This window comes from Galeopterus variegatus, unplaced genomic scaffold (genome assembly GCF_000696425.1).
Source record: "Galeopterus variegatus unplaced genomic scaffold, G_variegatus-3.0.2 Scaffold8452, whole genome shotgun sequence".
Lineage (NCBI taxonomy): Eukaryota > Metazoa > Chordata > Mammalia > Dermoptera > Cynocephalidae > Galeopterus > Galeopterus variegatus.
The window spans coordinates 27,666-45,861 of record NW_007734563.1 but is presented as its reverse complement, the minus strand read 5'-3'; the positions used below and the strand labels follow the sequence as shown (position 1 = coordinate 45,861).

Genomic DNA, 18,196 nt, shown 5'->3' with positions numbered 1-18,196 from the left:
AGGTGCGGGTGCAACACTGAGGGCTGCGATCCCGTTGCCGGACACGAAAAAAGACAAAAAGGAAAAAAAAAAAAAGCAAACAAATAACACATACTGCTCACCCCACTCCACCCCCCTCCCTCGCCAAAAGAAAGGAAAAAGAAAAGGAACATTTTGGAAATTCTCAAAAGGTACAGAAAATCAGGGAGAATGATCTATGAGTAACCATAAATAACCATCTAGATCCCACAACTGTCAATATTGCACTATGTTTTATTTACGTATACAACAGTACTTCAAAAAGTTTGTGGAAAAATACAATTAAAAGATAATAAAATATTTCCATGAACTTTTTGAAGTACCCTCATATATTGTTAAATTGAAGAATGATATCACATATAATATATGTGATAGATTCATTGAAAAACTGAATGCATTTATTCTCTTTCCTGTACCTACATCCTCTTGCAATATGACTTCTCACTTTTCCTATCAAAAAGCAGCATCTATTTCCTCTGTTTTTATATTTGGAATGCCTTTGGCCAAAAGAAAGTGGTAGAAGTGATGGTGTAAACAGTACCAAGACTAAGCCTCAGGAGGCCCGTGTCTCTTAGAACACTGCTAGAGGGTAAGAGAACACATGGAACAGAGAAGAGTTACTCCAGCTGAGGCCATCATAGACCAGCCAGCCCCAAGTATACCTGCCAGCTAATTAGAGATGCAGGAGCAAACTCGCTCACCAGTGAGTGTATCAGCCTATCTGTTCAGCCAACCTACAGACTAATGGACAAAAAGAAATGTTTATTGTCCATTATCAATGAGGTTCTATGGTTGTTTTACAGCATTATCAAGTCAATAGACAACTGATAGAACATATATACAGAAAAGAGAAAAAATTTGAAGTGTACATACAGTTCAATGAATCATCACAAAGTGAACACATGTTAAACCAGCACCCAAACCAAAAAAAACAGAACATCAACTGTATTACAGAAACACTTGTGCTACCTTCCACTCACCATCCCTTCCCACCAAGTTAACAACTATCCCAACTTTTCGCACCAGATTTTTCCATCCCCGCCCCCCGCAAATCAAGTCACATGACTTAGCCCCCAGCCAATAGTTAACACTTGACCTAAGATATAACAATCAGCCAAGGATAAGTAGATAGATAGGGTCCTCTGTGATCTCTTCTGTGTAGCAGATGTGCTGGTTTTCACAGCTTGCCCTGTGTCCTGTTAGAACCATCAGGTATCAGAACCCAGGAAAGGAGAGGGGAATGGGAGAAACCACATGATAAAATGGCTGGGTAATCATAGTTCCTCCCTAAGGCTGAGTATTTTTTCTTTAATAAATGCCTCTCGATTTGTTGTATGCCTTTGCTTGAGTTCCAGAGTCCTAAAATGGCTGTTTTTGACAGTTTGGGTCTAACTTTATTGTTGTTTCTTAGGGAGTTGATTTGCCATGTTCCTCACTATACCATTCTGGAAATATACCATCCTAATTAAATTTTACTTATACTTCTATAAATCATAAGTAGAATGAATGTTCTGTACTTTCTGAACTTTGTTGGGTAATTAAATTCACATGTTTTCAACTAGTTTTTCTTTTTATTCATGCCAGGTGCACAGTAAACATTTTTTCATTAAGTAAATACATAATTTTATAATTTTCAAAACATCTGAACATATAAGTTCAAACCAATAGTAAAAAAGATTAAAACTAATGATACAGGAAGTTTTTCTGAGTTACTTGTTATTTCAATTATCCCTGACCAATTCTTTTAGCAATATCCCACTAAATATCATTGCTATTGTCATTATAATATGATTACTTACTTTTTAGACATGTCTTGTTGCCTAAAGGAAGAAAACACTGATTAAATTCGTTAAAGCTCACCTCACACTGGTTATTCAGCTTGGTGGATGTGATATCCAACTGTTGGTATTGTTCCTTTAGCTTTGAAAATTCTGCCTCTAATCTTGTTTGTTCCAGTTTGGAATTATTTAGAAGACTTTTCAAATTTTTATGGTCAGTTTGTAAAACTTCAGTCTCTTTTAAAAGCTGACTATATATATGATTCAACCTACAAATAGAAACCATAATATATAATATGATTTCACTGTAATTTGCACAATGTGAAAATTCTGTAAATAACAGTCAGATATACTTAGAGAATAAAAAGATTCTTTTGCCACTTATGAAACTGATCAGAATCAGTTTCTATTCTGTAAAAACATTATGAAAAAACTCCTGAGTACCTTTCCCTTAAAAGAATCTTTCAGGGGCCGGCCCGGTGGCGCACTGCTACAGTGCGCTGCTTGGGAAGCGCGGCGGCGCTCCCGCCGAGGGTTCAGATCCCACATACAGACCGGCCGCTCACTGGCTGAGCGAGGAGCGGGGGCAGCACCGAGGGTTGCGATCCATTGCCGGTCACGAAAAAAAGAGAAAAAGGCAAAAAAAAAAAAAAGAATCTTTCAGGGGCCGGCCCGGTGGCGCACTGCTACAGTGCGCTGCTTGGGAAGCGCGGCGGCGCTCCCGCCGAGGGTTCAGATCCCACATACAGACCGGCCGCTCACTGGCTGAGCGAGGAGCGGGGGCAGCACCGAGGGTTGCGATCCATTGCCGGTCACGAAAAAAAGAGAAAAAGGCAAAAAAAAAAAAAAAGAATCTTTCAGCCCTTAAATATGTTAAAGTGAAGATACTCATAATTTTATCATATATAATTTAAAGTATTAATAGAAAGTATTTAGATTAAAGAACAAAAGATAAAACAACCAATCCAGTTTAATTTCGTGGAAAATACAAAGATTCTAAAATTCAACATGAAACAAAGATAAGATCAAGAGAATAAATTAGTCCAATATGAAATACTGTGTCATTATGTTGGCTAACTGAGATATACAGTTTAAACACAATTTTAGTTGTTGAATTTTCTGCAGTTGTGGCAAATTATTCATATTTATGCAATCCCCCAATTGTTTATCTTTTTAAAAGTCACACTATAGCTTTTTCTTTTTCTTCCCATAATTCACCTTCAGAACAAACTTTTTCTGTGAAGGACCAGAGAGTAAATACTTTAGGCTTTGTGGGCCACATGCAGTCTCTGTAACATGCTCCTTCTCCCCCGACTACAACGCTTTAAAATATAAAATCTTTTCTTAGTTGGGGGCTGTACAGAAATAGACCGCAGGCTGGATTTGGCCTGCTTAACTGGCTGTAGTTTGCCACCTCTGTCTTACTGCTTAACATCAGGAAACCACAAAAGAGGGAGTCAGCCAAACAAAACAAACTTTTGCTTAGGGTGGTTTTGGGTTCAGAACATCTAATAGTTTAACTTAACTCATTCTTCAAAGAATTTGCGACAGCCTATAAAAATTATAAACAATAGAATGATATATTTTTTAAAATCAAGATTTTGTTAAAAAGAAAAAAAAAAGATGGTTAAGACCAGAAACATACAACAAATAAATAGGTTGAATCAATAAATAAATGCATACCATGAGTATGCAAGTCAAACCTCACTGGTACATACTCATATACACAGCTACAGTGTATATCAATACTTACGGTGATCAAAGATTTTCCTACTGATGTTTCAAAGGGGGAGGAGGATGGGTAATATAAAGAGATAACATACAAAGTCCTCAATATCCCTATGGCAAATGCTAAAATGAGCTCTTTGAGTTTTTTACACTATCCTTTAAAGTTTAAGACATTAACACCAAAATACAAGTCAGTGACAATTCTAAAAAGGCCAAGACAACCCAGTTCATGTAAGAAACTTTCTTGGTTCTGCATTAACTAAGACGAAATTTAGGCTATTTAGAGGAATGGATGAATTATTATCCTTCAGATGAATCTTCATAAATATCTTTTTTTTTTTGGTGAAACAGCTCTTTCGTGTTTTACTTAAAGCCTTTTTTCCCCTTAGAACACAGATTGATTATAGAAGTTGGCAAGAACAGATTTGAGAGACAGAAAATACTCTATTTAGGACCACTCTTCTCCTTCAAGCATGGAGAATTTTCTGGGTCAATCTCATCATGCTCAATTTCTTCTTCACTTAGGCTGAATTCTTTCTCTGGAGGTTCCTCAACAATATACAGTTAGATTTCTGGAAGGCCTACCTAAGGTCATGAACTGTCCCAGTTATGTTCTAATCTCAGCAGTGAAAAAGGTCAGGTAAAGATGGGACTTCCATAGTAAATGTATTCCCCAATATTTGGTGTGTAATAAAAATGACCCTTATTATATAACTTCTCACAATTTGGTATTCTACTGCACATACTGTACATATACATCCTCCTTTATCAACTATAATCCTTAATTCTAGCTTGGTATTGAGCTTGTTGAATCCCCCAGTAGAGAAATTCTATTTATAACAACTACAGGAAACTGAATTCAAATCTACCGATCATGAAAATGAAGATGGCTCTAGAAATTTAGGGATTTTTTTTTTTAGAGGAAAAGAAGAAGTTTAATTCTAAAAATGGATTGTATTAAATTCATAATAGGACAAATACCAAATAAATGACCTCTCCTTGAATTTTATGTGCTGCCTTTCGCTCTTCAGCTATGGCAGTATAAGTGTAGTGCAAATGTTTAGGTTGTTTATACTTTTTAAATGTTTCTGAAAATGTTTCAAAAATGTATCATTAGGAAGCAGGCTGGTTATAGCTGGCAAGTTTCGATTTCACAAGGCTTTCAATTAAAAAATAATTACCCTATGGCAACATAAGACCATTAATAAATAAGACAGTTAAAAATAAAAGTATAAATTAAATCAGCCAGGAAATTATGAGGCCGCTCACTTGCAGCAATTTCAAAAGACAAGATTTGAGATACCAGATTAGTGAAAAGAGAGAAAGACATAATCAGGTTTAATTATATTCTGTCTAAATAAAGTACATAAATGTTATCAAGGTACACAAATTTTGTTATATAATGTGACTTAAAGACTTAATTAGTTGAATAAAACAAGAGATAAACAATGACAGAAAAGAGAACTAGGTATTTGTCTTAGTGATTCCATAATTAGTTACATGATTTTCTTGGGTAATTTACTTACTGCTCTTTTGCTGTGAAAAGAACTATACCGAACAGTCTATTCGATTTTTTTAAAATTCTAAGTCCAAATTATGATTGGGAGTACAAAGGGCAGTATATACTTTGGATATAAGCCATAATAAAGAATTAAAATATATTAATATTTTAAATATATATATATATATATTTATTACCTATCATTTTCACCACAAAGTTTCTTGTATTCTGTAGCTACCATCTCATGGTTTTTGTTTTCAAGCATCATTTTTTCCTGTTCTACTTTGAGCATTTTTTCCAAATCTTCCAATTGTCCTTTCTGTTTTAGTAACTGATTGTAACTGGGGAAAAAAAGATACGGATTTGGTTTATAATATTTCCAAAAAACAAAATATTTTAGAAATGAAGGAAACAAGAATAATTTATTAATAAATATCACATAAAACACACGTAAATTTATAAAAATTTCCTACATAAATTACCTCTTAGATGTATTTAACAAATAAGACTTATTATGTACTATCTGAAGAAAATTGGTTTTAAATTTATGACTCAACAAAATATAATAAATTACCGGTCTTCAAGGTCTTTATGTTCCACCTCAAGATTTTTGTGGGCAGACTTTAGAGTTCCATGTTTACAAATGAGAGATTCATACTCTGAAGCCTGCCGTTCATGAAGAAGTTCCAGCTTTTCATGATCTTTCATCAGAGAATCATAAAGTGATTTCAGCTCTTCTCGCTCTTTGATTACAGATTCATTTTCATTTTCTAAAGAAGACTGTTGGATTAGGAGCTGTGCATTCTGGTTCATAAGTGAGGTACTTTGGGAGTTAAGGGTGGAACTTTCAACCTATAAGAACACATATTGTTATTAAACATAAGAAAAATAGCACATGTTGTTGTTTTCTAAAAAATAAAAGATTACAACATTAAGTAAGCTCTAAATAAATCATAGCAGAAAATTTGGATTTTAGCTTCCCAAAGAATAAGGTTACCATTTAGTTTTGATTTTTAGAGGTGCTGTACACATACATATAAATGTATAGAAATATTTGGTACATATATACACAGTCATGCACTGCAAAATGATGGTTTGGCCAACGATGAACTGCATATACAATGGTGATCCCATAAGACTGTAATGGTTATATCACATAGCCTAGGTGTGTAGTAGTACACTCTATGAAGTTTGCACAATGACAAAATTGCCAAATGACACATTTCCCTGTCATTAAGTGACACATGACTGCAGATGTGTGTAGATATACATACACATAAACATATATATATATATATATATATGTTGTGGGCTGAATTTATTTCAAATTAAGTTGATAAGCAACTATTTATATTCCACTTATAAAAAAGTACAGAATTTAAAATGCTAATTTGTAATTTCTAGAATTTGAGAGTTGATAGAACTGATAAATTACTTTTGGAAATTTCCTGGAGTCCAAATAAAATTAGTATTTGCTTTATTCACTTGAAAAAAGGATTACAGAAAGAATTTTTAGATTCAGAGATAGAAATTGTTTCTGCCCTCTAAGAGGTTTCTATCCTTTTCCCCACCTGATTGTTCTGTTGAAAAGACATGGGCAGTGTTAGACAAAATTCCCATTTTCCAATAACTAAACTGATAAGAAAGCTGTATATAAGGACTAGTATGCTGTAACCATACTCTAAAGTCAGGGCTTCTGCCTGATTAATTACAATAATCAACTTGTTGAAATGGTGAAAAGACCATGAAGTAAATATAAATAAAATCATCTTTATTTACTTATATTTACTGAGTGAATTTATTAATTAATATTTAGAGGCTCTAAAATTTTTTTTAAATGCTGATGTTTGAAAGTTTGGCATGGCACTAAATAAAAATATTTTAGTATTATTAAATATTTTAATATTATTAAAAATATTTTAATACTAAATATTTTAATTTATCTTTAATTAATTGTTAAATTCACTCACAAAGAAACAATGTTTCCATGTCTTGCCTCCCTTATTTTAATAGCATAATTGAAGTATGGTTGCATATCCCCGAAATATTACATTACAACCTGAAGCTTGGCATTCTGTGTTTGAAGAGTGGTGTTCTGTTCCTGTAATGACACTGTCTGCCTCTGAAGTGCAAGAATCTGAGCCTGCAAATTATTGTTCTGCGTCTCAAGTTGCTTCAGTTGAGTTTTTAATGCTTGCTTCTCTGCTTGCAGCGTAGCATTCTTAATAAAACACACACATATTAAAAATAAAAGCAAAATCAAATATATTCCTGTAACAGATACTGGAATTTTGTACAGTGAGTGTTTATTACCATTATAATCCAAAAAAACCTTCCAACAATCTTAAAGGGGAAAGAAACAAAACATCCCCCCACATCCCAAATTGTAAACAGACATTTAATCTGAGAAAAAAGAAGGCAATACTGAAACCTTAATATACTACTGTGCCTGTTTCCTTTCTTCCTTAAAATGTCTTAAAAATAAAATATTCCATTCTAAATATATATATATATGGTTTTTTTTTGGGGGGGGGGGGGCTGGCTACCATGGGGATCCTAGGCCTTGACCTTGTTGTTGTAACACCACACTCTAACCAACTGAACTAACTGGCCAGTTCTCTAACTATATTTATTAATACAAGAAACTAGAATGGGGTTGTCAGTTGTATGGTTTTAATACTGCTCAAAAATACCCAGCATGCTTAGAATAACTGGGACTGTGTCCAATCAAGAGGTTATGCCTTTTCTAATTTACCAAAGGCATATGTGTATATGGGTGAGTGGTGATCCCAGGGGTAGCAGCAAAACTAACTATTTTCCAAACACAAATATTTGGAAGAGAAGCAGGTTTACAAGAACAATCTTAACCATCTGTTTAAAAAATTTAGTCAGTAATAGACCTAACAGATGTTACAAATTTTCTTTTTTTTTTTAATGGTATAAAACATTCACTAAAACTCTATTTCAACTATAAGACTGCTGGAGCATGTCCAAATAAAATATACCATTTTCAGTTTTTCCAGTACATATGACCATATTTCAATTTTATGGTTAAACAGGTGAATTACTACACAAATCACAGATCATTATATTTAATGTGATAGGCATTATAATCCTTGTCAGGGATATTATATTTTCAGGATTATTCCTAAATAAAACTTCATAAAAATAAATTAGCACACTTAATATATAAAAAAGCCATAATTGGTCTATCACTGCACCATGCATAAAAAGTTATAACTGAATCACAACAGATCACTCTTATCATATCAATATTAGGAGACAAAGATAACATTTACTTTATAGGCTTTCATGTTATACGCACTACACATCACTGTGTAAAGGCAGGTCATGACTTAACCAACATATACCATAAAATCAAAGCTGAGGAAGCACAATGCTTTTAGATGGGTTTTGATATTGTACTCCTCTTTTGTTCATTTGTTCAAATAAAAAAGATGAAAAAACTTACCCTGGAAAAAATAGTATTTATTACTGATGTATTTATATACCATCTGGACACAAAGAGGTGAACCATTTCCACTTACATTAATGAAATACTATTATAGTTTAATACTTTAGAAACTAAATTGTACAAGCTCTACTAATTAGTCTAGGTGTCTCTTAGAATATGAAAAATTCTATAGTCTATAATGAATAGAAGAGGTAGCTGACAGAGTATCTCAGAGCAGGAAAAAAAGTAAAGAATGGGAAAATAAGAAGTTAGCAGATATAATATTGGCAAATATACAAAAAATTACCAGACTATTATAGGGCTAACCATCTTTATAAACCCACAAAATGGCTAAAAATATGACAGCCAAGTAATTTTTTTTCCAATAGAAATTTATAAAGGAAGTCAATGGGAAAAAGAGATTCACCTTGTAGAACTGTACATGCCAACCCAATTTTCTGAAATGTAATTATGAATCCAAGCAACAGAGGTATATAAATATCACTGAATAATTAAAACTAGGTATTAATAAATAGCCAATAAACATATAAAAAGATGCATAATACCTCACTTATAATTTAAAATACACAAATTAAATATTTTCTCGTATCACTTTAATAAAAAATAAAATACTGGTAATAACCAATGTTAACCTGGAAAGATAAGTGTACTCTATATTAGTGAAACTGAAAACTCGTGTGATTTTTAAGGGCTAATACAAAAATATCAATTAAAATTAAATACACACACATACAACACACATACAGTTGTCCCTCAATGTCTGTGGAGGACTGGTTCCAGAACCACCTGCAGATACCAAAAACCGGAGATACTCAAGTCCTTGATATAAAATGGCATAGTTGAATATAACCTATGCACATCCTCCCATAATACTTCAAATCATCTCTACATTACTTGTAACACCTAAATCAATGTAAATGCTATGTACATAGTTGTTATAATGTATTGATTAGGGAATAATGGCAAGAAAAATAAATTTTTTTTCCCCTGAAAATTTTCGATCTGCAGTTGGTTGAATCCACGGATGGGGAACTCAAAGATATGGAGGACTGACTGTACTCATATCCTTTGGCCTAGCAATTATACTGTCAGGAATTTAATACCTTATAAAAATGTTTATATATGGATTTTAATTGTAGCAAAACCTGAAAACAACCTAAAAATGTCAATAAATATGGAATTTATTTATTTTATTTTATTTTGGGGGCAGCTAGCCAGTACAGGGGGAATTTATTTGAATAAGTTATAATATCCACACTGTAGAATAATATGTAGTCAAACAAAATGAGATACACCTACATCTGCTAAAATAGAGAGATCTCCAAAATAACATAATTAAAAAATGTAAGTAAGAATTTTGTATAGCATGATCCCACAGAATGTAAATCTGTAGAAGACATATAGTTCTTTACACAGATAAAACATACACATTTGTCTAGAAGATGAACTATTTACAATAATTATTTTTTGATGAGAAAGTAGAAATCAATAATATGGGGATTGGTTTTTGGTTTTATAACTTAAAAGTTTTTAATTAATGTATTACTTTTACATTACATTAAAAAACAGTAATAGCCACCATAACTATTTTACTTGTTAGCATGTAAGTTCCTTAAGCTCATTCATCTTTGAGAAGTAAATATTTGTTGCTGAATTTATTTTCTTATTGTTTACTATTAAGTATTTATTAAACTCATTCAGTGAATATTTATTAAGTATCTACTACCTACCAGGTACTATTCTAGATACCGAAGGTGCAATGGTGAAAAAGAAAGACAAACTACCTGCTTTCATGGAGCTTTTTTTCCAATGGACAAATAAATGAATAAAAAATATAATTTCACTAGTGAAAAGTGCTATAAAAAAACTAAATAAGGTAGTGGTATGATAGTGAATGGTTTAGGTTGGGGCTAGCTACTTTACTGGGAGAACAGACAAGGGAAGAGCTCTTGAAGGATATATGACACCTGACTGGTGAGGAAAACCAGTCATATGTTCCAGGCAGGGGAAGCAGAAAGACCGTGAGGTAGGAACAAACAGAAAAAGGCCAATATGAGTAGGATAAATTTACATATTATGCACCAGGCATTGTTTAAGTATTTCTGAAATGTTAACAGACAATATTATCCCCAGATTAAAAAAGAGGGTGGGTAGAGGAGTAGTATAAGGTCAGAGATTTAGGCAGGGAAACATCAGGAAGGACACAGCAAAGAATACGGATTTTATCCTAATTGAAATAGGAGGCCATTGAAGATTTTACATAGGGAAGTGACATGATCTGGATTATGTTTAAAAGATTACTCTGGCCACTGCATTGAGAATGGGTTTGAGTGTGCTAGGAGTGAAAGAGGGGAGGGCAAGTTAGGACGATATTCTAATACTACAGATGAGAGATGATGGTATCTTGACTAAAGTGGTATCAGCAGAGATGAAAAGAGAAGCAGACGGCTTGAGGTTTTATTTTCAAGACAGAGTTGACAAAGCCTGCTGCTGGACTTATATGAGGGTGATGGAGAAAAATATATTAAATTATTGGTTCTTCTGTCTTTTTTAATATTATAAAATAAGTCAGTGATGAAAGTATAAAATGAGCAAAACTATAAAGCCAGATTAGATAAATTTTCTAATTTATCTAAGTATATCCAATGATCATTTATTTCTAAAAAGCTATTCCTACTAAAAATTTCAAAATACTTACATTTCTTTCTACTTCAATTAATCTGTCTTTAACTTTCAGAAGCTCTCTAGTCGTTTCTTGACTCTCTCGCTCCCATTTATCTTCACCAGATACTGGAGGAGAGCTCTGTACCATCCTTTCCTCATCTTGTCTCTGTTTGAGAGCTTCATAATTTTTTTTCACCTAAAATTTTATTTAAAATACTTTAATGGGGAGAAAATATATCACCAAAGTTATATTTCTCACAATTAACTTGACTCTGCATTGGTATGGTGAATGTGAGAGACACTTTATTTAAAAAATGTAATAAATACTATGTACAGTTATCATTATTATGATCACAATTTGTAATTTTTAAAATGCAAATCCTTCCTACAAATGTTAAATATACTCTGCTAATGTGCCATGATATTACAATATACTCTGTAATTTCAAATACTATTGTTTCTGATTAAAATGGCCCTGAAGAATAGATTAACTGGGCATAGATATGTTGCTAAATACTAGCAATTCTTTTTCAAGCTGTGACAAATTTAGAAATTTCACAGAGGTCCCTATGTAAAGAACAAAGATTTGACACGTTAATAATTAGTCTTTAAAAGATACCTAAATTAAAGTTGAGGAAGTATCTATATGTAGGGGCTCCAAAAAGTTCATGGAAAGATTAGTATTACCTTTAATTCCATTTTTCAATGAACATTTTGATGTACCCTCATATGTCTGCCCTTTTAAGAAGAATATGTGACCTAGAATGAACTATGTTAATAAATAAATGAATTTATTTAGCTCTTGATCCTCATATAATTATTGTAATTTATAAGAAATGAGCAGTCCAAGGATATATTTTATACAGGATTTTTTAGCTTTGAGTTGGTTTTCTCAAAGTAGGCTGAAATCACACCAGAAAGTTCTGGATAAAATATGTCCTTGGATTGCTAACTACTAACAACTTGTTCATCTCACATGATCAAAACTACTAGATATAATTTAGTAACTCTCTTCAATTTAAATTTACTATATTATTCTTATCCTGCATCACTAGTTTATCCTAAGAGACGTGTATCATAAATTTCTTTTCTTTTTTTTTTTTTTTAATAAAAGATGACTGGTAAGGAGACTTGGTGTCAGCACCACACTCTCCCAAGTGAGCCACAGGCAGGCCCTCATCATAAATTTCTAAATTAGCCCCAAACTTTACATGAAGGCAATGACAGAAATGTTTAAAATAGTTCAATGTCTAATGCAAAATTTGAGAAAGCCTTTGACTCAGCAATAAACTCAGCAATATCGCTACCAGTGAGTTTAAAAATAATGAGGTGAGACTAAAGAAAAAAGATGCCAAGACAGAATGTAATGTAAAGCTTGGCAAGTGATCTAATATATGTTCTGAGATCCTGATTTTCCAGGATTTTTTTTTTTTTTTAACTTTTAACACCCTAATAACAATAGATAAGTGACATCATTACTAGTCTCCTATTTTACATTAATTTCCCACAAGGTCTTCTCTAGACTTAGAAAGGTTCAAACATATGCCACTATAAAGAAGTCAAACTGAGAATAAAACTCAAGGCCTCTCATTTTAAGCCCATCATTCTTTCAACTAAGTGTTAAATGATTCCTTTACCTTATGTATCATTAATCAAAATCTTTATGTTCACACAGGAAATGAATAAACTGAGTCGAGATAAAATAATCATTGTAACAGCATAATTTAGAGTTAATTAAAAATTAAGTGTCAAATAAAGTTTAATTTAATTAAAAATTAAAAATATTGTATCAACATGACAGAACACTTCCATCATTGTGGAATGATCACTGCTCACCAGGCAACCATTTTTTTTTATTGCCTTCACCAAAATTTAGTTTTGCTTAAAATTTGCTATTCTAAAATTTCGTATAAATGAAATCACAGGAGTTTCTTGTGTGTGTATGTATGTGTTTTTCTGAGCATATTTCTAAGCTTTATCCAGTGCATTAGTTTTTTCTTTTCCATCTCTGTGTGACTATTATATGGATATACCAAAATTTGTTTATTCAATTACCAGTTGATAGTCATTAGGTTATTTCCAGTTTTTTATGATAATGAAGTATGCTGTTATAAAAAATGCATTTACTTAGGTTTTCATTTTCCTTGAGTAAAGAGAAGTAGAATTGTTACCTCATGGGCTAGGTATATATTTGACTTTATGAGAAACTGCCATACTGCTTTCTAAATGAGTCGTAACATCTTATATTCCCATCAGTATGTTGCTCCAAATTCTCACCAACATTTGATCAATGTTTCTATATAAATTTCAGAATCATCCTGTTAATCTATATATAAACATTATTGATATTTCGATTGGGATTATGTTGAGCTGACACATCAATTTGGGGAGAGCTGCCATTTTAATAATATTCAGTCTTCCAATTCATGAATATGGTACTTCTCTCCATTTACTAAGGTATTCTTTAGGTGTTTCTAGTATAGAGTTCTTACACATATTTCCTTAAATTCATTCCTAAGTATTTCATGTTATTTTATGGGATTGTAATGGTGTTTTTCTTTCAAATTTCATTTTGCAATTTTTCATTGCTAATTTATAGAAGTACAATAGATTTTTATATATTTGACCCTTATCCTACAACATTGATAAATTTACTTTACCTGTACAGATTTTTACTGTGAATTCCTCAGGTCTTTCTGTGAATATAATTGTGTCATAGGTGAATAAAGACATTTTTAATTCTTCCTTTCAAATCCCTATGCCTTCTACTTCTTTTTCTTAGTACAATGGTTAGTTCCAACAGTACAACATTTAATAGAAACAGTGAAAGCAACATCTTTGCTTTCTGATCAAAGGGGGAAAGTGATTAGTCTTTTCACCATTAAGGATATTTGCTATAGGTTGTTCATAGAAGCCCTTTATCTGATTGATGAAGTTCTTTTTACCTGTTCTAGCAATTATTGAGAGATTGGTATTAAACCCTCTAACTATAGTTGTGAATTTGCCTTTCTCCATGCAGTTCTATCAATATTTGTTTCATGTATTTTGAAGCACTATTACTAGGTACATAAACATTTAACCTTGTTATGTCTTCATGCTGAAATGATCTCTTTATAATTGTGAAATAAACCTCTTTGGCCATGGTACTATTCATTGCTCTAAAATCTTACTTTGTCTAATATTAATACAGCCAGTCTAACATTGTTTCGCCTAGTACTAGAATGATATGTCATTATTCATCAAGGATTTTTTCCGTTGTTTTGGGGTTTTTTTTTTGGCAGCTGGTCAGTACAGGGATCAAACCCTGCACCTTTGTGTTACCAGCACCACATTCTAACCAACTGAGCTAACCAGCCAGCCCCAAAACATTTCTTATAGGCAGCATATAGGTGGGTCTTACCTTTTAGTCCACAATTGTTTTGCCAAAATGGCTAAAAGTGGAAGACAATGATGTAATTGTAAATCTCTACCTTTTAGACTTGAAACACATACACAGCAACCCATACCCAAACCCACTTATTTTCTGGCTGAGTAGGTTCATAAAGCTGATTTTATTTGCAACCCACTGATACTACTTAGTAGGGTACAAAATTCAGGACATAAGGCAAATTAATGAAATCCAGCATCAAGGTTTATTTTATTTTTTAGATAATCCTTTATGTTAACTAAGCACAGTTCTAAAATTTCTTCTGTAACAATATATGTTCCATGGCAATGTCTGTGACAAACACCAGCAATGACGGTGTGGGCAAATGGTGAACAAAACGTTTTCTCTTTCTGCTATCTACTTGTACTTTCTATAGTGTTCTGAATAGAATGGTTCAAAATATGGCCTACAATAATTCTGTCACTCTGAATGTTTAGTTGACTGTAAGACCACTCCTGGTGGCACTGCAAATATGATAAAAGGGAGAATAAGCCAGAACATAACTGCTGATCTACCATCTACTAAGCCTATGGAATGGCTTATTTTATTTTTCAAATTACTCACTTAGAGAAAACAGACAGTTGCCACTGCTTTGCTTACTTCCCTGAATAATTCCAAATATCACAAGAAAGAAGACCTAGAAAGACCTCAAATTTATGAAGAAATAAGGTGCTTTCTTGCAACACACAGATGATTTTCCTCTACGGGATATTTTCACACCTACATCTTTGCCTATCAAAAACTTTTCTCAACAGGAAAAGAGTATCAGAGTGATATTGTCAATATTACATTGGGAACTTTTCCCAATGAAATAAGCATGCCTCTCCTCCATCCCATCCCTATAATTCTGACATGTCCCTAACTGCATGTGGTATATTATACACATGAAATATGGCTGAATAAATTATAGCATATCCATATGACAAAGATCTGTTTAATATTCTCGTTTATAAAAAAGGAAGAAATGGACTAAATATTAATAAAATGTTTGCATTTTTATTTTCCACTTTACACTTTCTGTCTAAATATTTCTAAAATACATGATAATTAAAATTCTTTCCAAGAAAATCACTTACTGTTTTAAGTTCTTGGCGTAATTGCTGGTTATAATTCGTGGATTCTTCTAATCGAGCTTCTAAAGCAGCAATTTTTTCCTCTTTTATTTCAAGGGACCTCTTAAGAGTGGATTCTAATTTTGATTCCAAAAGCTTGTACCTACCATCCAAGTAGAAAAGTAATACAGTTCATCACTGGAAGTCATAAAATTATTTTTAAAGATAATTTATAACCAAAAATATTGATGCCATAAAATGGGTCTTATAAGATCTTTTTTTTTTTTTTAAGAAGAAAATTAAATTATAATCATCTTACTGCCCTACTTCCCATTTAAAACTATTCCTGGTCACGAAGCAACAAAAATCACTGAGATCCATAAACACAGCTCCATATTACAGCTTAGCTTGTCAAAAGCAACAATGAATGCTCAAAAAAGAATCTGGACTATCTAGGTCCCCAAATATTTCTTTTTGTTTGATTAGAATAGAATCTATAGGGCTGGTTAGCTCAGTTGGTCAGAGCACAGCCTTGTATCACAAAGGTCAAGATTTCAGATCCTTATACTGGCCAGTCACCGCCCACCAAGTAGATGGATTCATCATATCAACAATTGCTTATAATATTAATAAGTACCTATACGAGGACCTATGAACAGTTAAGACTTATGACTCATTGAAGTCTGTTTGTCTTCAGGGTATATATAGAGTAGTTACAGTAAAAAAAGGTAGTAATATACTCATGACACAGGATACTGATGACAGAGTGGAAAGAGGCAGATAGATGTGACTGTCAATCTTTTAGATGGTGGATGCATGAATAATTATATTATTAATAAATTTTTTTTCACAAAAAGGATGGTACATAAACACAGTTTGAGAGTATATCATAAGTCAAGGATCATGATTCATTCATTTCTTACATCTAAGGACCCTGATGACAAAACCAAATAAAATCCTAAAATACGTATATGAGAAATTTCATCACATTCTTTTACTATAACTAATTTGTATGAATATATTTTCTGCTCAGATTTTAAGTTCATCGAATATAGTGAACTAATCTCACTCATTCTGGTATTGGTTCGAATTAACAAACATTTTTAAAACGTGTACTCAGTCTGATTTTGGATATGTTGAATTTGTGACATCTGAGTTGCTTCTGGACTATCCTGATAGAGATGTGCAGTAAGCAGAGGAAAATAAGGATCTCAGGTTAGATGATGAGCGGAAATGCTAACATACAGAATGAATAGATAAGAGGCCTGAGGGGCTGGCCCCTTGGCGCACTCGGGAGACTGCGGTGCTGGGAGCGCAGCGACGCTCCCGCTGCGGGTTTGGATCCTATATAGGAATGGCCGGTGCGCTCACTGGCTGAGCGCGGTGCAGGCGACACCAAGCCAAGGGTTGCGATTCCCTTACCGGTCACGAAAAAGGACAAAAAAAAAAAAAAAAAGAGGCCTGAGAACAGAACCCTGGAAACAACTATATTGAAAGAGAAAACAGAAAAAGAGCTGCAAAAAGAGAAAGACAAGACTGATCACATCTGTTTACAACTCTACCACTAAATTTATTTTGTTGCATTTTAATTTATCTATTTATACATTCAATTCCACAACTAGACGATATGAGGGTACTTCAAAAAGTTCATGGAAAGATTCATGTTATCTTTTCATTCTATTTTTCCATGAACTTTTTGAAGTTCTCTTGTATATTCCTTGATGGCAAGAATAAGTATCTTAATAATAGTTGTATCTTCAAAGTAGGTCAGAGGGAATAACATGAAATAGAAAGATGGAAAGGTTAAGCTAATAAAGAAATTAGAGACATCATTTGAGATTGATATATATAAATTCCAAAATGGAGGGATAGAACAATAAAGGAATTTATGTATGTGAGCTTTTATTTTCTTTGTGACATAAGGGCTAACTTACTGGCTGAGAAAGAAGCTGATTTAGTGGCCTAAGCCACTTCTTTCCTGATTCCACCAAATGCAATCAGTTATCCACTGTGCTCACTTCCATTTCCTAAAACTATTAGTTCAACATACGGCTTTATCTCCATGTCTAATGCTTTCATTATATAAATAAACGTGTGAAATAAGGAGTGCATCACATCTTGTCTAGACTATTGCAATAGCTTCCTGTGTAATTGGTCTCTGTGCCTCCAAATTCACCCCTTTTCTAATCCATCTTTCATGTTACTCTAAGAATTGCTCAACACACTTTTGTGCTTTTATACAAATGCTTCTGTCTGCATGAAATGGCCTTCTCCACTGTTTCCACCTTGCAAATTTCTGTCATTCTTCAAGGTTCAGCTGAAGCATTACCACTTCTTTGATGTTTGATGACCAGCAGATAATGGCAGCTCAATTAATATTGGCTAATTATATTAATTAAGGCTTGCCAAACAATATCAAGGGTCCACCTAAAACTGGGTTTATAAAATTTATAACAGGATCCATTAGAGCAGCTACACAGTTTACTCTACTTTTTTCTTTGCCAAGAACATGCAGTACAGTGCCTTACACATAGCAGGTAATAAATCTGAATG

The 18,196-nt window shown here is 33.0% G+C and overlaps 1 protein-coding gene and 1 long non-coding RNA gene across 11 annotated transcripts in view; one reads left to right on the top strand and one right to left on the bottom strand.

Annotated features, from left to right (window-relative positions):
• Positions 1-7,121, top strand: part of LOC103608470 — a 14,491-nt gene extending 7,370 nt beyond the window's left edge. Inside the window, exons 3-4 of the long non-coding RNA XR_552063.1 lie at positions 5,781-5,845; positions 7,039-7,121. This is a non-coding gene — a long non-coding RNA (uncharacterized LOC103608470). The remainder of the gene's footprint in view (positions 1-5,780; positions 5,846-7,038) is intronic.
• Positions 1-18,196, bottom strand: part of LOC103608471 (girdin) — a 67,067-nt gene that overhangs the window by 24,818 nt on the left and 24,053 nt on the right. For all 10 annotated transcript variants that reach the window (XM_008592904.1, XM_008592894.1, XM_008592895.1 and 7 more), the window contains exons 9-14: positions 15,668-15,806; positions 11,199-11,360; positions 7,085-7,246; positions 5,600-5,877; positions 5,223-5,366; positions 1,879-2,065 (exon numbers count right to left, since the gene is read on the bottom strand). In XM_008592904.1, the coding sequence (XP_008591126.1) occupies positions 1,879-2,065; positions 5,223-5,366; positions 5,600-5,877; positions 7,085-7,246; positions 11,199-11,360; positions 15,668-15,806 (1,072 nt within the window). The remainder of the gene's footprint in view (positions 1-1,878; positions 2,066-5,222; positions 5,367-5,599; positions 5,878-7,084; positions 7,247-11,198; positions 11,361-15,667; positions 15,807-18,196) is intronic.